This window comes from Chelmon rostratus, chromosome 8 (assembly GCF_017976325.1).
Source record: "Chelmon rostratus isolate fCheRos1 chromosome 8, fCheRos1.pri, whole genome shotgun sequence".
In the NCBI taxonomy this organism is placed as follows: domain Eukaryota; kingdom Metazoa; phylum Chordata; class Actinopteri; order Chaetodontiformes; family Chaetodontidae; genus Chelmon; species Chelmon rostratus.
Genome location: NC_055665.1, coordinates 5,750,747 through 5,767,888, shown reverse-complemented (window position 1 = coordinate 5,767,888; position 17,142 = coordinate 5,750,747). Strand labels below are relative to the sequence as shown.

Sequence of the window (17,142 nt, the reverse complement as noted above, 5' to 3'; positions counted from 1 at the left end):
CTCAACCTGCCTTCATAGTCAGTTGAAAATATAATTCTTTTTATTATTGATTTATCTTGGCTGTCATTGCAAAAGCTGTTCGGGCAAAATCAGGATGTCCAATAAAAGTTATGATGAATCATCTTGGGCTTTATAAACCTCCCTGCTGTAGAGGTGCAAACATGACTCAGGACGGATGTGTGGACGTCTTTACCTCACAAGGCAGGGGCAGCCAGGTAACCGTCATGTAGCTGTGCAACATTTGGAGCTTGGCCTCCAAAGAGAGAGCCACACTGAGAGGAAGAGGGAGAGAGAAAAACAAGTCAGAGCTCAGCGAGAGAACACTTTCTGCCAGAGCTCCAGTGTCGCTCTGTGGACATGTACATTCCTGTTGTTGTTTAGGAAGTTGATGATGTTATTTCATGTTAAAATGTAACTTTCTTCTTCTTGCTGTTGAACAGTTTTGGACAAAGGTCAGGAGCTGGATTCTAAACCATGGCATCAGAGGTAAATGTGCAACCACAGAAAATAGATCCAAAAGAGCCAAGAATCAAGTTAATTTAAACACAAGATACTTGTGCTCAAAAAGAGGATTCATTCTCAGTGAAGAACCTTGGAGCTCTAATCTGCCTCTATACCTGCCAAAGAGCAGTGATTCCTAACATGTCTCTGGGGGTCATCAGGTGGAAACCTCCCTTCAACGGTGTTTCGCCTACTTAGTCCCACTACACCTCCAGGAGGTTAGGCAGTGAACTCCGGCGTCCCAGAGTCACCCCCCCTAGTGCCAGTTCACACTGCTCCTACACAATCCAAACAGCACCGCCACGTTCAACTGACCCAGAGATGCTCCAGGTAGTGGCCAGTACCGATGCTACCGTTTAACTATTGCTAATGCTAATGCTAACCGCTAAGAGGAACAGAAGAAGACAATAAAGCTAGATTCACCTATACTATTAATGTTAATTGCTAACTACCAATACTAACTGCTACGATACTATCATACTCTCACCGCTTTAGCTATTGTTAGCTGATACAATGCTACGACAGGCCTAGATGCCACATGTAACTGCGGATTGCCACACTACCATCATCTTCCCTGGGATAATGGTAAAGTTCTATATATCATATAATGTTGTTGCTCTTCTTTAATGTAGAGCAGTAATAAAACTGAATGAAGATTTGTGTGCTGCTATCTAAACACGGCTGGTAATTTGGCTCTGAATGGTACGGTGAATGGCAAATGCACTAAAAGCATTGTGCCGCTGTGCATTCTTATTCGGCACAAGCCTTTTAACTCAATGACCTTTTCCAAACAATATTAACAGCCACTCATGTAATGTTATCTCTGCCCACCATTTCAGCTGAATAAGACATCCACAGTGTCATCAACTGACATAAGGTGGAAGGCTATTTTTGCAGTGCTACTATTTTGGCGCTCCTTCGCCTGGTCCATTCATAGAAGGTATTTAGAGCTAATCTTATTGTCACTGCCGTTGTCACTAATCTGGAGTCAGGAGTCAATCCCTACACTCGGCCCTGAAGGAGTTGAAGTTGTCTATAAAGGCTTACACATGCAAGACAGCATGTGCCACTCTCGTTTTTATCTGATAATTACATCATGAAAGGCACCTTATGAATATATCTGACCTGACAAACATGACTGGATGTTAAAGCACAAGAGTTGTTTTTAGAAGGAGAACATACCTCGCCAGCATCACGTTGTCTGTGTCATCCTTGCCCCACTCCCAATCTTTCCCAGGGTCCACAGCAAAGTGCAGAGGCAGCATTTTGTGCTCTGAGTCAGTGAGAGGGATCACAACTGCTGGTAGAGATTGGGGGGGAAAGTATTCTTAGAAAAACGATAAAACATTTTCAGTCTGAATTGTCTGTGTGTGGCAAAAATACTTCTGAGTGCAATCAAATCTTTCACTTTCTATTTTAACTTTCAGCCTGCTGGGTCTGACCAATATTGTTTTTGGCTGGTCCAATCTGATATTTCTAGACCGGGAAACAATTCAACGTCTGGCCAATGTCTTGAATTTCGAGGATACACTTAGAATTTGTGCACAAACTTCAGTGTGAGCACAAGCATTCAGTGTTTCTCCAAAATTCCACTTTTGTGAGGTGAAAACCATAAGAAACAGCATTTAGACTGACATTGCAAATCCAGTTTAGTCTCGTAGAATACAGTTTTTGTTGAAATGCCAGTCTTGTCTCTTAGTTGTGCTGTTGTAAAAGCTTCATTATTCAGCTTTAACACTGCAAGGTGGTCATTTGCTGCTTGGTGTTCAGCTACAGAGATCACTGGATACACTCAAAAGCCACGTGGCCATTAGTCGCTATTCTTAAATAAACCACTGAGGTCATTATTAAATAACAACTAATCCATCAAGCAAAAGCACCAAGCTGTAAAGTGAGAACGTGGGCACTAGTGCTATGTACTATCAGAAAGTTCCTGTTCTAGAATTTGCACACTTTAATATATGAAAATATTTGACTTCCACCTCCTCAGAGGAATTTATGTGAAAGTGTTAAACCCACGATTGATGCGCTGTAATTTAATAAATCGCTTTAAAATGGCAACTGCTTACTAGGAGGCTGCGAAAAAAAAAAAACAATCAATAATCATATGATAATCAAGATGAATGACGCGGAGCATTACCTTGCTCTTTGGAGCTGTCTTTCTGCTCCATGGAGACCAGGGCAGAGAAGTGCGCCTGGTCGTACGCCAGGACCAGGGGCGAGCGATGGCACTTGGCAGCTGGCACTTCCAGCGGTAGGTATATGCCTCCGAACGGGATGGGAGCAAAGGCTAGGGAGGAATAACAAGGGCATTAAACATCTGAAAAGCACAACCTCAGCACTGTTTCCAAGCACACAGGGAGGACTTAAAATAGAAAAAATACAAATGAGCTTTCACCTCTATCAATAAATCAAGCCAACCCCTTACTCACAACCTTCTGCCAATTATGAGTGTTGTATTAATTCCATAACAAGATTTTTGTCAGCAGTATATCAACACTGAAGCCTCTCAACAATGTAAAGCAAATTAACAGCTACTATAATTATCAAGTGTTAAGGTTGCTGCTTCACTTCCCTCATAGGAGTGCTGTAAGGTTGCTCTTTGTAAAGAACAACGTTTGTGTGTGTGCACATTTGTATTAAGTGACAAAAACTGGTCACAGAGCATTTGGCAGTAGCTATTATTGTTTGCTTTACCCTGCTTGAGATGCAGATGGGTGGTTTTTACTCAGGCAAGCCATCAGTCACTGGCAACTTAAAAGGTTTTCTTTCAAATACTTCCTTCTGATTGTCTAAATTTTCTTCCAAGTGTAGCATAAAATTCTGTGCATGACAAACCGAATTCACGTGAGATACAAAGAGGATGAAATACATGATGAAATCATGAAAAATATCACGAGACACAGTGCGTGATACATTAGTAACGCAAGGCTTGTGGCATATTTACCCTCCCCTCCTGAGTCCCTCAGCATGGTGTCAGCCACCACCACTATGGGCCTTCTGAGGACGTGAGCCAAGACAAAGACATGAAACTCCTCCAAACTCTCGTAAACTGGTTCATCGGAGGACTCCGCCCTAAAGACAACAACACAGCGGGTCAGTTAACAGAAACACAATCGTTCGTACTGCTACAAAACCAGAGATAATCAAAGTTTCAAGTAGACTGTAAATGTAAAATGAATGGATTCCTTATGACTTATAATACCAAAGAATTGTAGACTTTTTGGTGGGCCACAAACACAAACTTTTTGGAATTTGGAACCACAATAAAGAGTTTGCATTGTAGAGCTTTGTGAGTATATTTGACCAATTGAACTTGTGCTTATAACCACAAATGGCAGACAGACTAAAAGGAGGGCCAGCCATTCATTTCTGATTGTTTGTACTGTAGTGATCGTTTGCTCATGAATAAAAACATGAGTGTGACTAAGTGTGCTGTGGGTCAACAGTCCCTGCATTGTCCGAGCCAGACCTTACCCGTTGGTGCCGTTAGTGCTGTAGTGTATTCTCGGCTCACTGGAGGCTAGCTTCAACAGTTCATTCCACTCTTTCTGCCACTCCTCCTCTGTGTACACCAGACCCGACTGAGGAGAAAGGAAGGACACACATGCACACATTTGCCATTTAGAGAGGGAGTGTCAAATGTCGCAAAAGCATGCACTGACGTTATGGCGTCTTAACACACAGTTACATACCAACAACTGAGGAAAGGAATTTAACTAGAGCCTTTACAAATCCCTGTGTTGTTCACACTGTAGCTACAAAAGTCCCATCTATATCATGTGTTTAGCCCCTATATATGGACAGAAGGAAACTAATTGTTAACCTTTTTTCCTCAGAATCAAATGTGACTATTCACCGACAGTATATTCAGACAAGAAAGCTTCCCAGTGTGGCCACAGCCCTCTGTTGTTAGCTACTGTGCAGCTCCACTAGAGCAATTTTGGCTGAAATATTTGCTTAAGGACACCTCTGAGGTAGCTGCTGAACAATGGGTGAACATTAGGCAGTCATTCGTGCGGCATCTCCTCTGTGGGTGTCTGCACGCTGTCTGCAACCACTTTGGAAAACATACTTAGTGTGCTGCTACGCTTGCTTTCATGGGGAGAAAGGCCCTAAAGATCCACTTCTGGCCTTTGTAGAATGTTGTGCAGTGCATACACAACTCCAAGCCATCCCTTTTTGATAAAGAGTCTCAGTAATAGGCGCAGATACTAGCACTTACAGATAGTATAGTTAAACAGTGGGGTACTGATAAACAATCTTAAAACCACCGATTGCATTTTTGATACAGTTATCAGGATGTTGTCAGGGCTGAAAAATTGAAAAATGATCACTTTGATGAAATGAAAAACAAGAAAAAGTGACAGTGAACTAATGCTACCTTTGTAAAATGAGGAAATTGTTGAGTGAGAAAAGGAAATCAATGTTAACTGATGTATAAGGAAGATGTTTTGGTATCTAAATCCTGCCTAACCTGTTGTGCAAACTTTTTGATTTATTGTTGTTGTAGCAGTTGCAGTGCCAATATGCACACTCAGTGGCCACCTCATTAGGTAATGTCTACTGCAATCCAACACAACTGTTCTGTCATAAACTGAACATTATGAAGGTAGAATTTATGGCAAAGCTGTTGAAGTGATTTATAATCGACTGAGCAGGTGTAGCTGATAAAGTGGCTGCTGAGTGTATGCTTGATATGCTTGATTTCTTCGCCTGCTACAAATATTGCACAGACATCTGAAGTACTGCTAAAGAATTACAAAATGTGCGAAGCAACTGACTTGTATAGGGACTGGTGCACTAATTATTAAAGTATTTCCCCAAAAGTCTAGCAATGATTACCATATACTCATAATAGTGGAAATCGCTCAGATTGAGCCCAGTTTACAGCAAACCAGTGTTGTCCTGCCTATCTCTGTTGTGTTTTTCTGTTGCCACTGTGTTTTGAAAGAACTGGAATTGAGTGGAACACACAAAACAAATCAACCATAGTGAGCTGTGTGCATCTGACATTTGAAATGTTTTATTTCAGGCACGATCTGGCATACTGTAGGAAGCATGAAAAGGCCTGTACTTGTCTACTGTACTTGTACATTTTCACCATTTGGTCAAAGCTTCACAAGCTCCTCTGTGCTTTTGACTATCACTCCCCTCATACAGTCATCAAAGAGTTACAAAGATGACCAAGAGAAAAGTGCAGCCTCCATTACCAACCTCTTTGTTCTGCTGGGTCTGCTGCCACCTCCACCTGCGCTTCAGTGCCTCTCTCTCCAACCCATGATCCATCAGCGCATACAGAGACTTCCGTAGCATCAGGTCCCGGTCATGAAAACCCCACATACCTGCATCAGAAAACAAAACTGAGACTGTTAACACGTAACAAAATCTTGTGTAAAATTGTATTTGAAAATGATAAACTCCTGAAGAGCAGCGGGCATTTTAGCGGCTTTTTGCATTTTTTAGTGCTGACATGTTTGAAAGGCACAAATTCTCTTATTGAAAGACCAAAATAAATACATAAACTGTGAACAGTGAATGAAAAGCCGACTTCATAAATATCTTTAAAACGCATAGGTTAAGCACATGAATATTACTTTCACACCTACTATCCAGGTGATGCCCAACAACGGTTGAATAATGCCTGCACATTAGATAGGACATGATTAATTTTCTGGGCTAGGGCTCCTGAGTGGGCCACAAAGGCTAAGTGATTGTGCACTCCAACATTGTAAAATGCAATTAGTGCTTAAACTAACAATGAAGCTCTATTAATGAACGCTAATGGAGTGTGAACCTGAACAGTATTGGGGTCTTGTTTGAAAGGTCTGTGATACTCACCAAGCGAGGCTGCGTGTAACAGGCAATTTCCATCTCCGCTTGTAGCCAGGGGAAGCAGACTCTGACAGTTTGAAACTACTTTCGTCCACCAGTTCAGTCGCCCTGCAGGCAAACAGGAGAAACTTAACTCACCTGTTTGCATTACAAATATGGCACAGAATTAATCCAAAACAACTGCTCTAATACTTTCCAAATGGAAAAAAATGAAGGAGGTTTAGAAAACAAACAAGATTTCCATGTTGGAAAGTCACAACTCAGTATGAGGCATTGTTTTTATGTCAGCAGCCGTGTAAAATGGTTTTCCCTAAATGATTATCACGTTTTGAAATTCAAATATTTCATTACAATATGAATGTGTAAAAATCTCTAGACTTCAAAAATGTGGTCGATATGACTTTACTATCACAACTGACATTTATCACAGCAGACGTTGTCACTTGTAGTGAGAGCACGTGTTTCTATTAAGGCTGATGATGGCTCAGTTCTACTGTGTTTAAGTATCCCAGGAAGCCATGACTGTGTGACACTGAGCCAGTCAAGACCCTGAAACTGAAACAGCTAAATGTAATTCAGCCATCATTTATTTTACTACTTACACCCGCGCTGCTACTTCCCTACTGGGCCATGTCAAAACGTGTTCTGTGAAAAGGGCCTATGGGAAATTAAAATCTTAATTCCTCAAATTAATTTATGCTTGGCTGTGCATATCTTCATTTGGATGTATTAAACAGGATTATCAGTTAGGCGCTAAGGTTGAGGCTTTCCAGTGATGTCATGTCATGTCTCTACAGTACATATGAATGCAGAATGATAGAAGTCTGTGAGGTGTCATGATGAAGTCTGTATTGTGATGATAAGGTTTGTTGCTTCTGTGTGGTGTATGATGAGTGGTCAATCACCTGCTAAAACCAATGTACATATTTCATTGTATCTACATACTCAGAGAGGGCGCCTACGGGTAAATCCTACATTCTTAAATGTGCGTTGGTGTTCAGCTTCTCTTACCAGCGTGCTCCAAGGCCACCATCATCGACTGCTCAATTAGGTCCCTCTCGATGAAGCCACGGAAGTCATCCCGGTACACGGTGAGGTCTGGTAGTTGGAAAGTGCACAGGGGCGTGTCCAGAAGTGGCTCACTACTGGTACCTCCAGTGCTTGAGACATGAGAGCGGGCCAGGGACACGATGGTTGAACTGGCGTGAGAAATGCCCCTCGACAGACGCTTTTCTGTAGCTGCTGAAAGACAACAGCATAGGATATGGAGAATAGGTGTTATACACGACATCACACCTTTCCTAGTTATCTATCAAACTAGCAAACATGTTCAGGAGATATTGAAAGTGGTGTATCCTCCAGTATGTTATAAAACATAAAAACATCTCACTTGCTGGTAACCTCACCTTGCACCACCTCATCTTGGCGGTGGAGTATAGGCCGCCCTACCCTGGCCATCTCCTTTTCGGGAGGCAGATACGTCCTATCTTCTACGAACGAATACGTCAGGTTCCCAGCGTGCACCTGTCGTAGCTGCTCAAAGTCACTGAGGGCAGCAGTGAAATCCCAGTTCTTGCCTACAGACCGAGACAAGGATAGGAACATCTGTTTGAGCCACCAGGTCCGGCCTGACAACCTGATTTGTTTCTATTTGAGGAAATGACACAACTTTACCAAGTTTAAATATTTACCAAGTCACTGCAACCATAGGCTGTCTTATTTTAAGTAAAGGCCACTGGCACATTCCTTCACTCAGGTAATTATCAGAATTTGGAGCACGTCTTGGCTCGTTGGCTTGCTGCTGTTCACTGCATTGCATTACATTTTCAACCCATATTCTTATCTGCAACTTGTGTTGCTGCTAGGCAACAGGAGCCCTGTTGACTCCAGCTACACCTTCCTTCTGTTGGTGTACGATAGCTTTATTAACAGTAACAAGCCAGAAGCACTGACCAGAACAGCAGTCAGTCAGTCAGTTTAACTCAATTTGATAAAAAATGAAAACAAGCCTAAATAGACATTCATCACTTTATCACTCTGTCTGCACTGTTGTGAATATTTATTATGTAGCATGTGCACTGAATAATGAGTTACATTAAAAATATCATCCCACAAGGACAGCAGTGACTAAGACAAGAACATGTACTTTTTCAGATGATGTGGTATGAATACTCTGCAACTCACCCTCCAGCAGGTCTCTGGCCAATCCTGGTTCAGCTCCAGTGGAACGGACAAAGTCGGACAGGACTGCGTCCATATCCACGGTCATGTGATCATGAATTCACAAGTTTGCAGGTTGAGTCCAGTCAGAAAAAAAACAAACAAACACGGACTCTGCAAGGGAAGGGCTGAGGGGCTCCAGTCCTCTACCTTGTGCTACTTTACCAGCCACACCTGAAAGGAGAAAAGATACAAAAAATGAGATTAAACCTTATCAGGGATTGGGGGAAAGATTTACAACAGTTTACAAGAGAAGAAAGGAGTTTCAGAGCTTGAATGTTTACAAAGGTGAATGAGGGGCACACTGATATAAAGACTCTGCTCGGCCCCTTTTCAAATAGAGGCTGTTGTGGCCCTGTTGCTTTCGAACTTATCACCTTCGCAGTCACTTGACCCTCCCAAACCGATAGCAAACAGGTTTGACAAATATTTATTCAGATGTGCCTTAAAACCAAATAAAAGTTGAATGACAACATGTGTAGGCAAGCTGCTGTTTGGGGAGATGTTTGTCATGTGGGGAACTTTATTTTGTGTTTCAGTTTTCATGCTGTTGAGCACCATTTAACTATTAATTCAGAAAAGCTGTCAGGAGCCATCAATAAGTCATCTCTATTTCAAAACTTTGACTTGAGACAGCGAGCTTATGACCTGTTGAATATGTAAACAGACAAGAATTTTTTCTGCCATAGAAACAGATCATCAAGTTTCTAATCAGAAACCACATAAAACTTGAACCATGCGTAAGACAAAGCAAGCCATTTGTGTGAAGTGTTGAACACACAGTGGAGATAAAGTCAGCTTTGACTTCAAATGAGCTAGAGATAATATTATCAGGAACTGATATCAAATGCTAATATTTTGATATCAAATGCTAATATTTTCTTTTGTGCTGGCAAAATCTGAACTTTTGTTCCTATCATCATAATCAATGATTTTAGATTCAAATAACACCATAGAAAAATATTTAAAAGGGCTGTAAATGGGCCTCTATGTGATATACATTTTAAAGTCAAATCTTTTGAGCAATGCGACATGAGGAGACAGTACTCCTTCAAAGAGGCCCCTTTGAAATCAATTAGGCAATTTTACTCTTCAAATTTCAATAGCAGATCCAAAGGACCCACACCAGTTGGGAACTGAAATCAATACAGAAACATTATCAAGACTGAGAGGATAAAAGAGTCGGCATCAATGGGCCGCTGACACAAAGGATGCAGAGGGCAATCGATGCACAGCCAGACAGAGGGCTTGAGTCAAAGTAGCTCTCGTTAAAAAGATGTACTTTGAGAGCCCAACTAAAGCTAAAAGCCTTTATTTTACCAGGAAAGATATTCTGAGCATACATACACTTTCTCAGCAACGCTTTGAACAACATTCACACAGTTCCAGGCCTTGGTCTGTAACATTCGTCCTCCCACAGCACTTTGCTGGGTTAGTGTAACATGTAAATAAGTGTTTCAAACATCTCAAACATCTGGTAAATGATAAACCTTGCTCATCAATGCAGGTCAAAAAGCGAATGATGGTGCATTTGAGGACTGCAATACTAAATGCAAATCTCAGCCAGAGTATACTACTTTTACTTGACATTGTGTGAATTACAATTAATCACTAGTATTAGTTAAGCAGATATGAAGAATAATTTGTGCAGCCTTTTTACATACCAACATACTGTAGTAACTTGCATCCAACATGTAATCAGAGCATGAATAATGTAATGATAATAACGTTCTGTGAGCAGCTTAATCACAAAATTGCTGTGCATAAAAGTAACTATCCAGTCATTATGCTGCATTAAAGTTCAGAAACTGCCTAATCTAGTTTTGACTGACTTTTTTTTTTTTTTTTTTTATCTACCTACAGTCATCTATTCCCATCCGTCCCATGGCTCATCCACCACCCAATGTTCCTGCCTCATCTCTGACTCAGTGAACCCTTTTCCACTGCGCCTGATGAGTCACGAGTTTACTCTTCTTACACCTCTCCATCGTTCTCTCGCTTCACGCTCACTCCCTACCTCCCTCAGATTCGCCATCATTATTACAGTAAAAGCCATAGAGGCTTGCAGGGGAGGAGCAGACTTCAGTACAAAAGGCCTTTCTCAGCCAGCAGTATTTCGAGAGTGTTCCCTGCAAAGTCAGGCATTCAGCAGCCTCCTCTGCAGGGTCTCCTAACATCCTTGCAGTTTGTCAATTCTGCGATATTCAGGTCTACTGATCGCTTGAGAAATGTGAGACTGAGACCAGTTAGCCATTTAAAAACACAGGGTCTAAAATCAGACTTAAACCCCACTCAGACTAACAGAGGTGTGGGGTAGACTGTGGTCTGACCGATAATAGCACTGCATCAAAACACGCCAGGGGCTGTGTTGTAGTGAGCGTGTTGCTATAGGTACCAGTAAGAACATGCAATATGAACCAGTCCAGGAAGTCCAGTATGTTATCAAACTCAGAAAACAAAACATCTTTATTTATACTCCTCTAAAGCGGGATTTTACCATTTAAAGTAGAAGGTTATCAGGGCAGCAAACATTTTCTCACATCTAATGAGGACTTGCACATGTCGGAGCACTGCAATACCTCGGCCTGTGGTACACTGCACTGCAGTAAAAGCTGAACCAGGATGAACTCAGGATCAGACTGACCTGCATTTTTTTGCCAGAGCCTACAAATGAACAACAGTGCAGTAATCTTATTTCAATGAATGAGGAGCTTTTTCCACACAAAGCTACTGTCAGAATGTAGGATGATCTAAGAGGGCCAATGGGAGTCATCTGACCTTCGTGACCCTCATCCTGACCTGGGTTGAATGCAGGTTGGTTGCCGGCTGGCTTTTGTGGACATTTGTAGGACATTTGGGATTATTAATATTAGGTGATGAGAGTAAACGGTTACTGACATTTCAACATTTAACTCTCCCACTTAAAAAAAACAGAAGAGACAGAACAAAGTACAAAGAGTAAGCCCGAGCAGAGAGCATGGCTGCAGAGGTAGAACTGTGACAAACCTTTTTAGCAATTATTGTAATGAAATTCTCTGTAGTTTGTTGGGCTGGACAGAACATTTCCAAGCTTGACTTCAAATTCTAAACAAACATTAGAATGTTGCACAGTTTGGATTTTTTTCCATGTCTATTCACTCTATTTAAACCTGGTATTTCTGCACAGATCCAGATAGAAATTAGACCACACTAATATTATTAGTATTACACTAATTGTAGAATTTCATTCCTGCGGTAGCTGCGCATGATGCAATTTCTCAATCACATGATCCAATTTCAAATAACAGGGTTGTAAGTTTGAGAGTGTTGTAAAGTCCAAAAGTCAAAATTAGAAAAAAAAAAAAGATGTAAAAAATCTTCAAAATTCACACTTTTTCACAGTGGAAAAAAAAAAAGTTTGCTCTTCCACTTGCCGCAAACAAACATAGGCACGCTTCTGAATTAACAGGGTGGTTTAGCATCAATACGCCTAAAGGCGTGATTATTATTCATATTCACCAATGAAAGTGCTGCTTTATTTAATTAAAAAAGCACAAATGTATTTAATCCAATGAATCATTTTATTCAAACCGAGGATTTTGTATCAGGATTTTAAATTCTTTCCAGGGTGATTACATCAAAAAATATGATGATCATCTGAAAACCTCAATAGAACTTTCAAATGCAAAAAAATGGCATTCAGTACTGCCTGAGTAGTTTGGTTTCACAGTGATGTAAGTATGAAACACAGGTGCAAACTCAGGACTCCGAACACTTGCATCAAGACGTTAACTCGTGGCACCGGTCTCGCATGAATGAGTTCAATGCATGAGGCTTGGCAGTCACAAAAAACAGTGAAAAGGGCGATAAAAGTGAGGGGTTGTGGACAGAAAGTACCAACACAAACTAACAAAAGGCTGGCTGTTGTCACTCTGGGCCTCTAACATCAGCCATTCCTGTGAACCCACGCTGGTGATTTCATGTAATGTCACATGGCTCTCCTTCAAAAATACTTCTAAAACACTTATTTCTGAGAAAAAGCCACTGTCCTTCAGATTGTGTCTTAGAGCGGCTAAATCATAATATCATGAAGTCGTTGATCTTTTTTTTTTTTAACAATTTCATCAATTTGTATGCACAGTGAAAGTGGTATTATTTATTTATTGGATCAGATTTGAGAGCACATTAGCAAGTCAGATTAGCCTAAATGAGTCAAACATTATTATGGAAAGTTTTTGCGTCATGGTCAGGGATGGAAAGATTGCTAGAAAACTTGATTCAAGTAAAACTACTTGTGTAAAAATCTACCTTGATAAAAGCTAAAAGTAGGTCAGCTAAAATGTAGTCAATCTGAGCAATTTCAAAGGCAGCAAAGTCACTGCCTTACAAGGAAAAGGGCAGGGTGGAGGGAGGATAAGGAAAGAATTTGTAAGTGTCTGTTGATGATGTTATATGACAGGCTTACTAATTTAACACATTTAGGCAGTGCATCAACATGTCAACTTACACACATCATACCACAGAGCGTCTGTGTGTCCAAACTAACCATATATTCCTTATCTATTTGCCAACACTTTGCAGACTTAGCTCATGAGCTATTACACAGCTGCCTTCCTCAGTGTAGCCTAAAAACAATGGACAAGTAAAATTACAGGTTTTTAAAAATAAATGTTCACCTCTAATATTAACGCTGTCTAATGGCATGGACATATGGAGACCAAACAAATGCATTACAAATTATATTTCACGCTCCCTATAATCTGACTATTCTGACTACTCTATTTGGTGACCAAAATTAAAAAAATATAAAAAATTCTATTCAAGAAAGACCCTTGTGTGGATTACTGGCTAACATTTACAGCACTGCTGCCAACATGGGGCAGTCAGTGATTTGTGTCTGGGATGGCTGAGCTTTTGTCTGGCAGGAGGGCTTACGTAACAGGAGCTGCTGACAACACGTGGGTGCTGAGCTGAGGGCTGGGAGAATGGCCTGGATCACAGAGAGAGAGACAGAGAGGTCACCACAGCCCACTGCGTCAGCCCGCGGTGGGCTGAGAGGGTCAATTTACTGCTGGGACTAAGGACACAAGTTTGTTTTGCTCGCCTTTGGATGATTTACGAATAAAACATTTTTATGTTCTTCTTATGGAACACGTGCCCTCACATTTGAGATGTTACCTACATTCAAGTACAGCCACTGTCTTCTACTGTGGACCAATGAGCCGCTGAACGGGGGGACCTTAAAGGCATCATTTACTTACAGGGGGCTCAACAAAGCCGATTTTCGAGCCTGGCAGAAAAGACAAGTGCAAACTACAGTATGTGACCGAGCTAAAAATGGCAATTCCTTCCTAAAGATGTAGGAAAAAAGATGACACTGATCTGTGAGAAAAAGAAATGTGTAAAAAGGCACCAGCCAAATGGTGAAACAGCTATGTAACCAAGCCGTAATACACCAACAAGACAATTTTAGATATAATCTGCAAAAAAAGCTAGCCTGGTTCCAGACATCTGAATCACTGTTCACATGTCTGATTTTTCTTTTAGCAAAAACTAAATGTCAGTTCAGCCTGATTATCAGGCTACATCAAAGCCACAAGAAATAAGCATAAAAGCAACTTAATCTGCTGCCATTACCATTCACACTTTTTCAGTAATATTTCTATAACTAATCAATTCTTAAACTACATTTCTTGAATGAATGGTGCTTAATTAAAACAGTTTGCTGCTTTTGCTGTCATTGTCCTTGTGGTTATAAAGTTCAGACAGGATTTAGCTGTGTAGGTACAATGTGTTGTTATGAGCCTGGGGTGAGGCCATTACTCACTGTTCACACGCAAAACAAGATAAGGAACATTGGGAGAGAAACACACAATAAAATGAATGACACACAAAGGGCCAGACCCAAAGACAAGGCCTTTAGACTACTGCATGCAAAGGATGCTAGTGCTGTAAACGCTTTTTCATGCTTCAGTGTGTAGGCTACTCGTGCAAAGCTCATTCAATATGGCATGACCTAAATAATGAGAAGACAAAAAACTATGTCACTTTACAATGAGGAAGAGGAGCTGTAGTAACATATCATTTATTAACATCAACCAATAAATTGGATCCTTAACTAAACAATTTCTAAAAGCCATAAGTAAAATTCTCAATCCATTACTAATCCCGAAACTGAAACTGATTTTTTTGGACACTTGTGGGCACTGGAAACAAGTTCAGAACACAACATTGAGAAATCATCGTGCTTTAATTCGATGTGGTGAACTTGCTGGCAAACTGTTTCTTATTTATGCATCCATCAGTTGCAGCACCATGATCACTCATTTGGATTTGTGTTTGCGTCCACGTAATAAATGTCAAACATTCAATCTTTTGCTGTATCTGCAAACAATTTAGATTTAGTTTAATGCACAGACAGACAATAGTGTGACAATCGATTTGGGGGACAGAGAAGATGCCAATCCTGTGTTCTGACAGAGGAGGAGAACACTTTTTTTGCATGTGGATCACAGGTTGTGCCTTTCACAAAACCTGCTTCTCCACATGTCATTAAACTAAGCTGGGCATACCTACAGCAGGTTCCCATGAACAAGGGAAACAAGGTGTTAGAATGTAATGTGTCTACAATGGAAGATTCACCACTTTATATTTGACTCACTACGTTACATTCATCATGTGAAACATGAGATTTGCTTTACAATTAAGAGGGAAGGGAGCTGAGGTCAAAGCACAAGCCATACACTGCACCTGAATAGAAACCTAGCAATGGCCAGAGCCTGAGAATGATTTTATTATCAGCACAGTTCATGGTGAGACTTTACCAAATGAGGATGACTGAGTTGTTCCGTTTCCCTTTAATGGTCAAGACACGATGAATGACCACACCTATAAATGTGGTAAGATCTATTTTAGTTCAATCACATAAACCTTTCCTCTGATCCCAGCAAATCTAACACACCCTATCAGTCTTGCAAAACAATATGAGTAATGAGATAAAGAGCATAAAGCAAGCAGGGAAGGGCGACGTGGCTGGTGGGAGTAGGAGCAGGAATGATAAGTGGTCTGGAGTGATGGTGGGATAGAAAGTCAAGTTTTCCAATCTTTGGAAGGAACTATTCCACTATTCCACTACTGACAGTTAGAGCTAGAGCAATACATCAACCAATACTAGCTTATTGTATATATATCCTATCAGTGCATATGTATCTAATAAGTAGCTCATAAGTAAGCAGAAAATGCAGTACTGATATGCCAAGCTAGGTCATTAAGAAAGAGCTCATCTCCAGTAATATGTATCTTGGTCACGATTCTCTGAAAACAAAACCAAGGGAACCTTATCAAGATTATTAATGTTATGTTCTTTTACTGAAATAAGTACTATCTGCTGATATAACATTATCAGACTTCTTAAGTTCTTAAATATCAACATCAGCATCAAACATCCATTATTAGCTGGGCTATACAGCTAAGGAGGTGATTTAGAGAGACTTAAATCTCCAGGACTGATGCACTAAAGTCAGTCTTATGTTGTCAGAGTCGGCTGTCTAAGTAAGTGCTCTACATGTCTGCAATAGGTGTAGGTTATTGTCAGTAAAACCACAGACACATGCATAAAAACTTGTAGGAGTGAATGGAGCAATTCCTTCAATGAATGAAAGCTATATTATGACATCTGAATATGCTGCTGATTATGAAAACTCATTCATGCACTTGGTGAGAGGTTTCAGGGCATGAAAAGTAAACAAAAGCTCAGAACTGAATCTTGCAAAGACTCAGTTTTGCTCAATACTGACTGACCCAACCGTGGAAAATCAGCTGCAAGTAGCATCATTAACATCACTGCTATCTGACATCAGACGCCTCCCCACAGAGAAGCGGTTCCAGACAATTGCTGTTCCCTAAAGTGAGCCCCCTCTACACTGGCGTCACATATGCATGATAAGCTTTGCACGTGCTGTATGTGCATGTATGTACGTATGTATGGCTCTTGAAGGGTGTTACAAAAACTGAAATGCCCCTCGATAGGGAAAAGGTTCCCCACCCATGGGCTTGTGAGTCAAAGGCCTGTTTTTCAAATGCTGCAGAAATAGGGCTGGGTAAGCTGCGGACAATCAATCACAGCAAACACCTTACGACTAAAGAAAACCAGAAGAGGAAGAAAAACAAAGGTGTGGCGAGATGGTAGTCCTTCAGTTGTCTTTATCAGTGGAGTGCTGTAATCTGGTTACTGACTGAGCCCAGTCAGCCTACACTGACTCATTATATAACATGAGAACACAGCTGGGAAGGAGGCTGATAGCTGCCTAGCAATGGAGGAACACCAAGCCCTTTACCCAGTTCTTCCAAAGTTTCTCTCAGCTGAACAGAGCAGTACAATGGCTCTGCTGCATATGTGTTATGCAGAATGAATCTCTGCTATAGGATGCATAAAAACAAAGGGGTTCAAAATAAAAGGCTTATCAGTGCAAAATCCTTGCTTGGTATAACATTATATTCTATAGGGCTGAGCAACATAAAGACACCCCTTACAGAAAAATTGCTTTGCCTGAGAAGAAAAGCGGAAGATATTTCAGCCAATTTTGTCATTTTCTGCAACATCAGTTG

General features: G+C 40.8%; 1 protein-coding gene across 4 annotated transcripts in view; it reads right to left on the bottom strand.

Annotated features, from left to right (window-relative positions):
- Positions 1 to 17,142, bottom strand: part of otud7b (OTU deubiquitinase 7B) — a 32,267-nt gene that overhangs the window by 6,094 nt on the left and 9,031 nt on the right. Inside the window, exons 2-11 of one of the 4 annotated variants that reach the window (XM_041943144.1) lie at positions 8,521 to 8,730; positions 7,743 to 7,913; positions 7,348 to 7,578; positions 6,343 to 6,444; positions 5,719 to 5,846; positions 3,979 to 4,085; positions 3,449 to 3,576; positions 2,642 to 2,791; positions 1,684 to 1,801; positions 194 to 272 (exon numbers count right to left, since the gene is read on the bottom strand). In XM_041943144.1, coding sequence (XP_041799078.1) covers positions 194 to 272; positions 1,684 to 1,801; positions 2,642 to 2,791; positions 3,449 to 3,576; positions 3,979 to 4,085; positions 5,719 to 5,846; positions 6,343 to 6,444; positions 7,348 to 7,578; positions 7,743 to 7,913; positions 8,521 to 8,605 — 1,299 coding nt within the window. In that variant the 5' untranslated portion in view covers positions 8,606 to 8,730. The remainder of the gene's footprint in view (positions 1 to 193; positions 273 to 1,683; positions 1,802 to 2,641; positions 2,792 to 3,448; positions 3,577 to 3,978; positions 4,086 to 5,718; positions 5,847 to 6,342; positions 6,445 to 7,347; positions 7,579 to 7,742; positions 7,914 to 8,520; positions 8,731 to 17,142) is intronic. The other 3 variants (XM_041943145.1, XM_041943146.1, XM_041943147.1) reach the window with 3 other exon arrangements.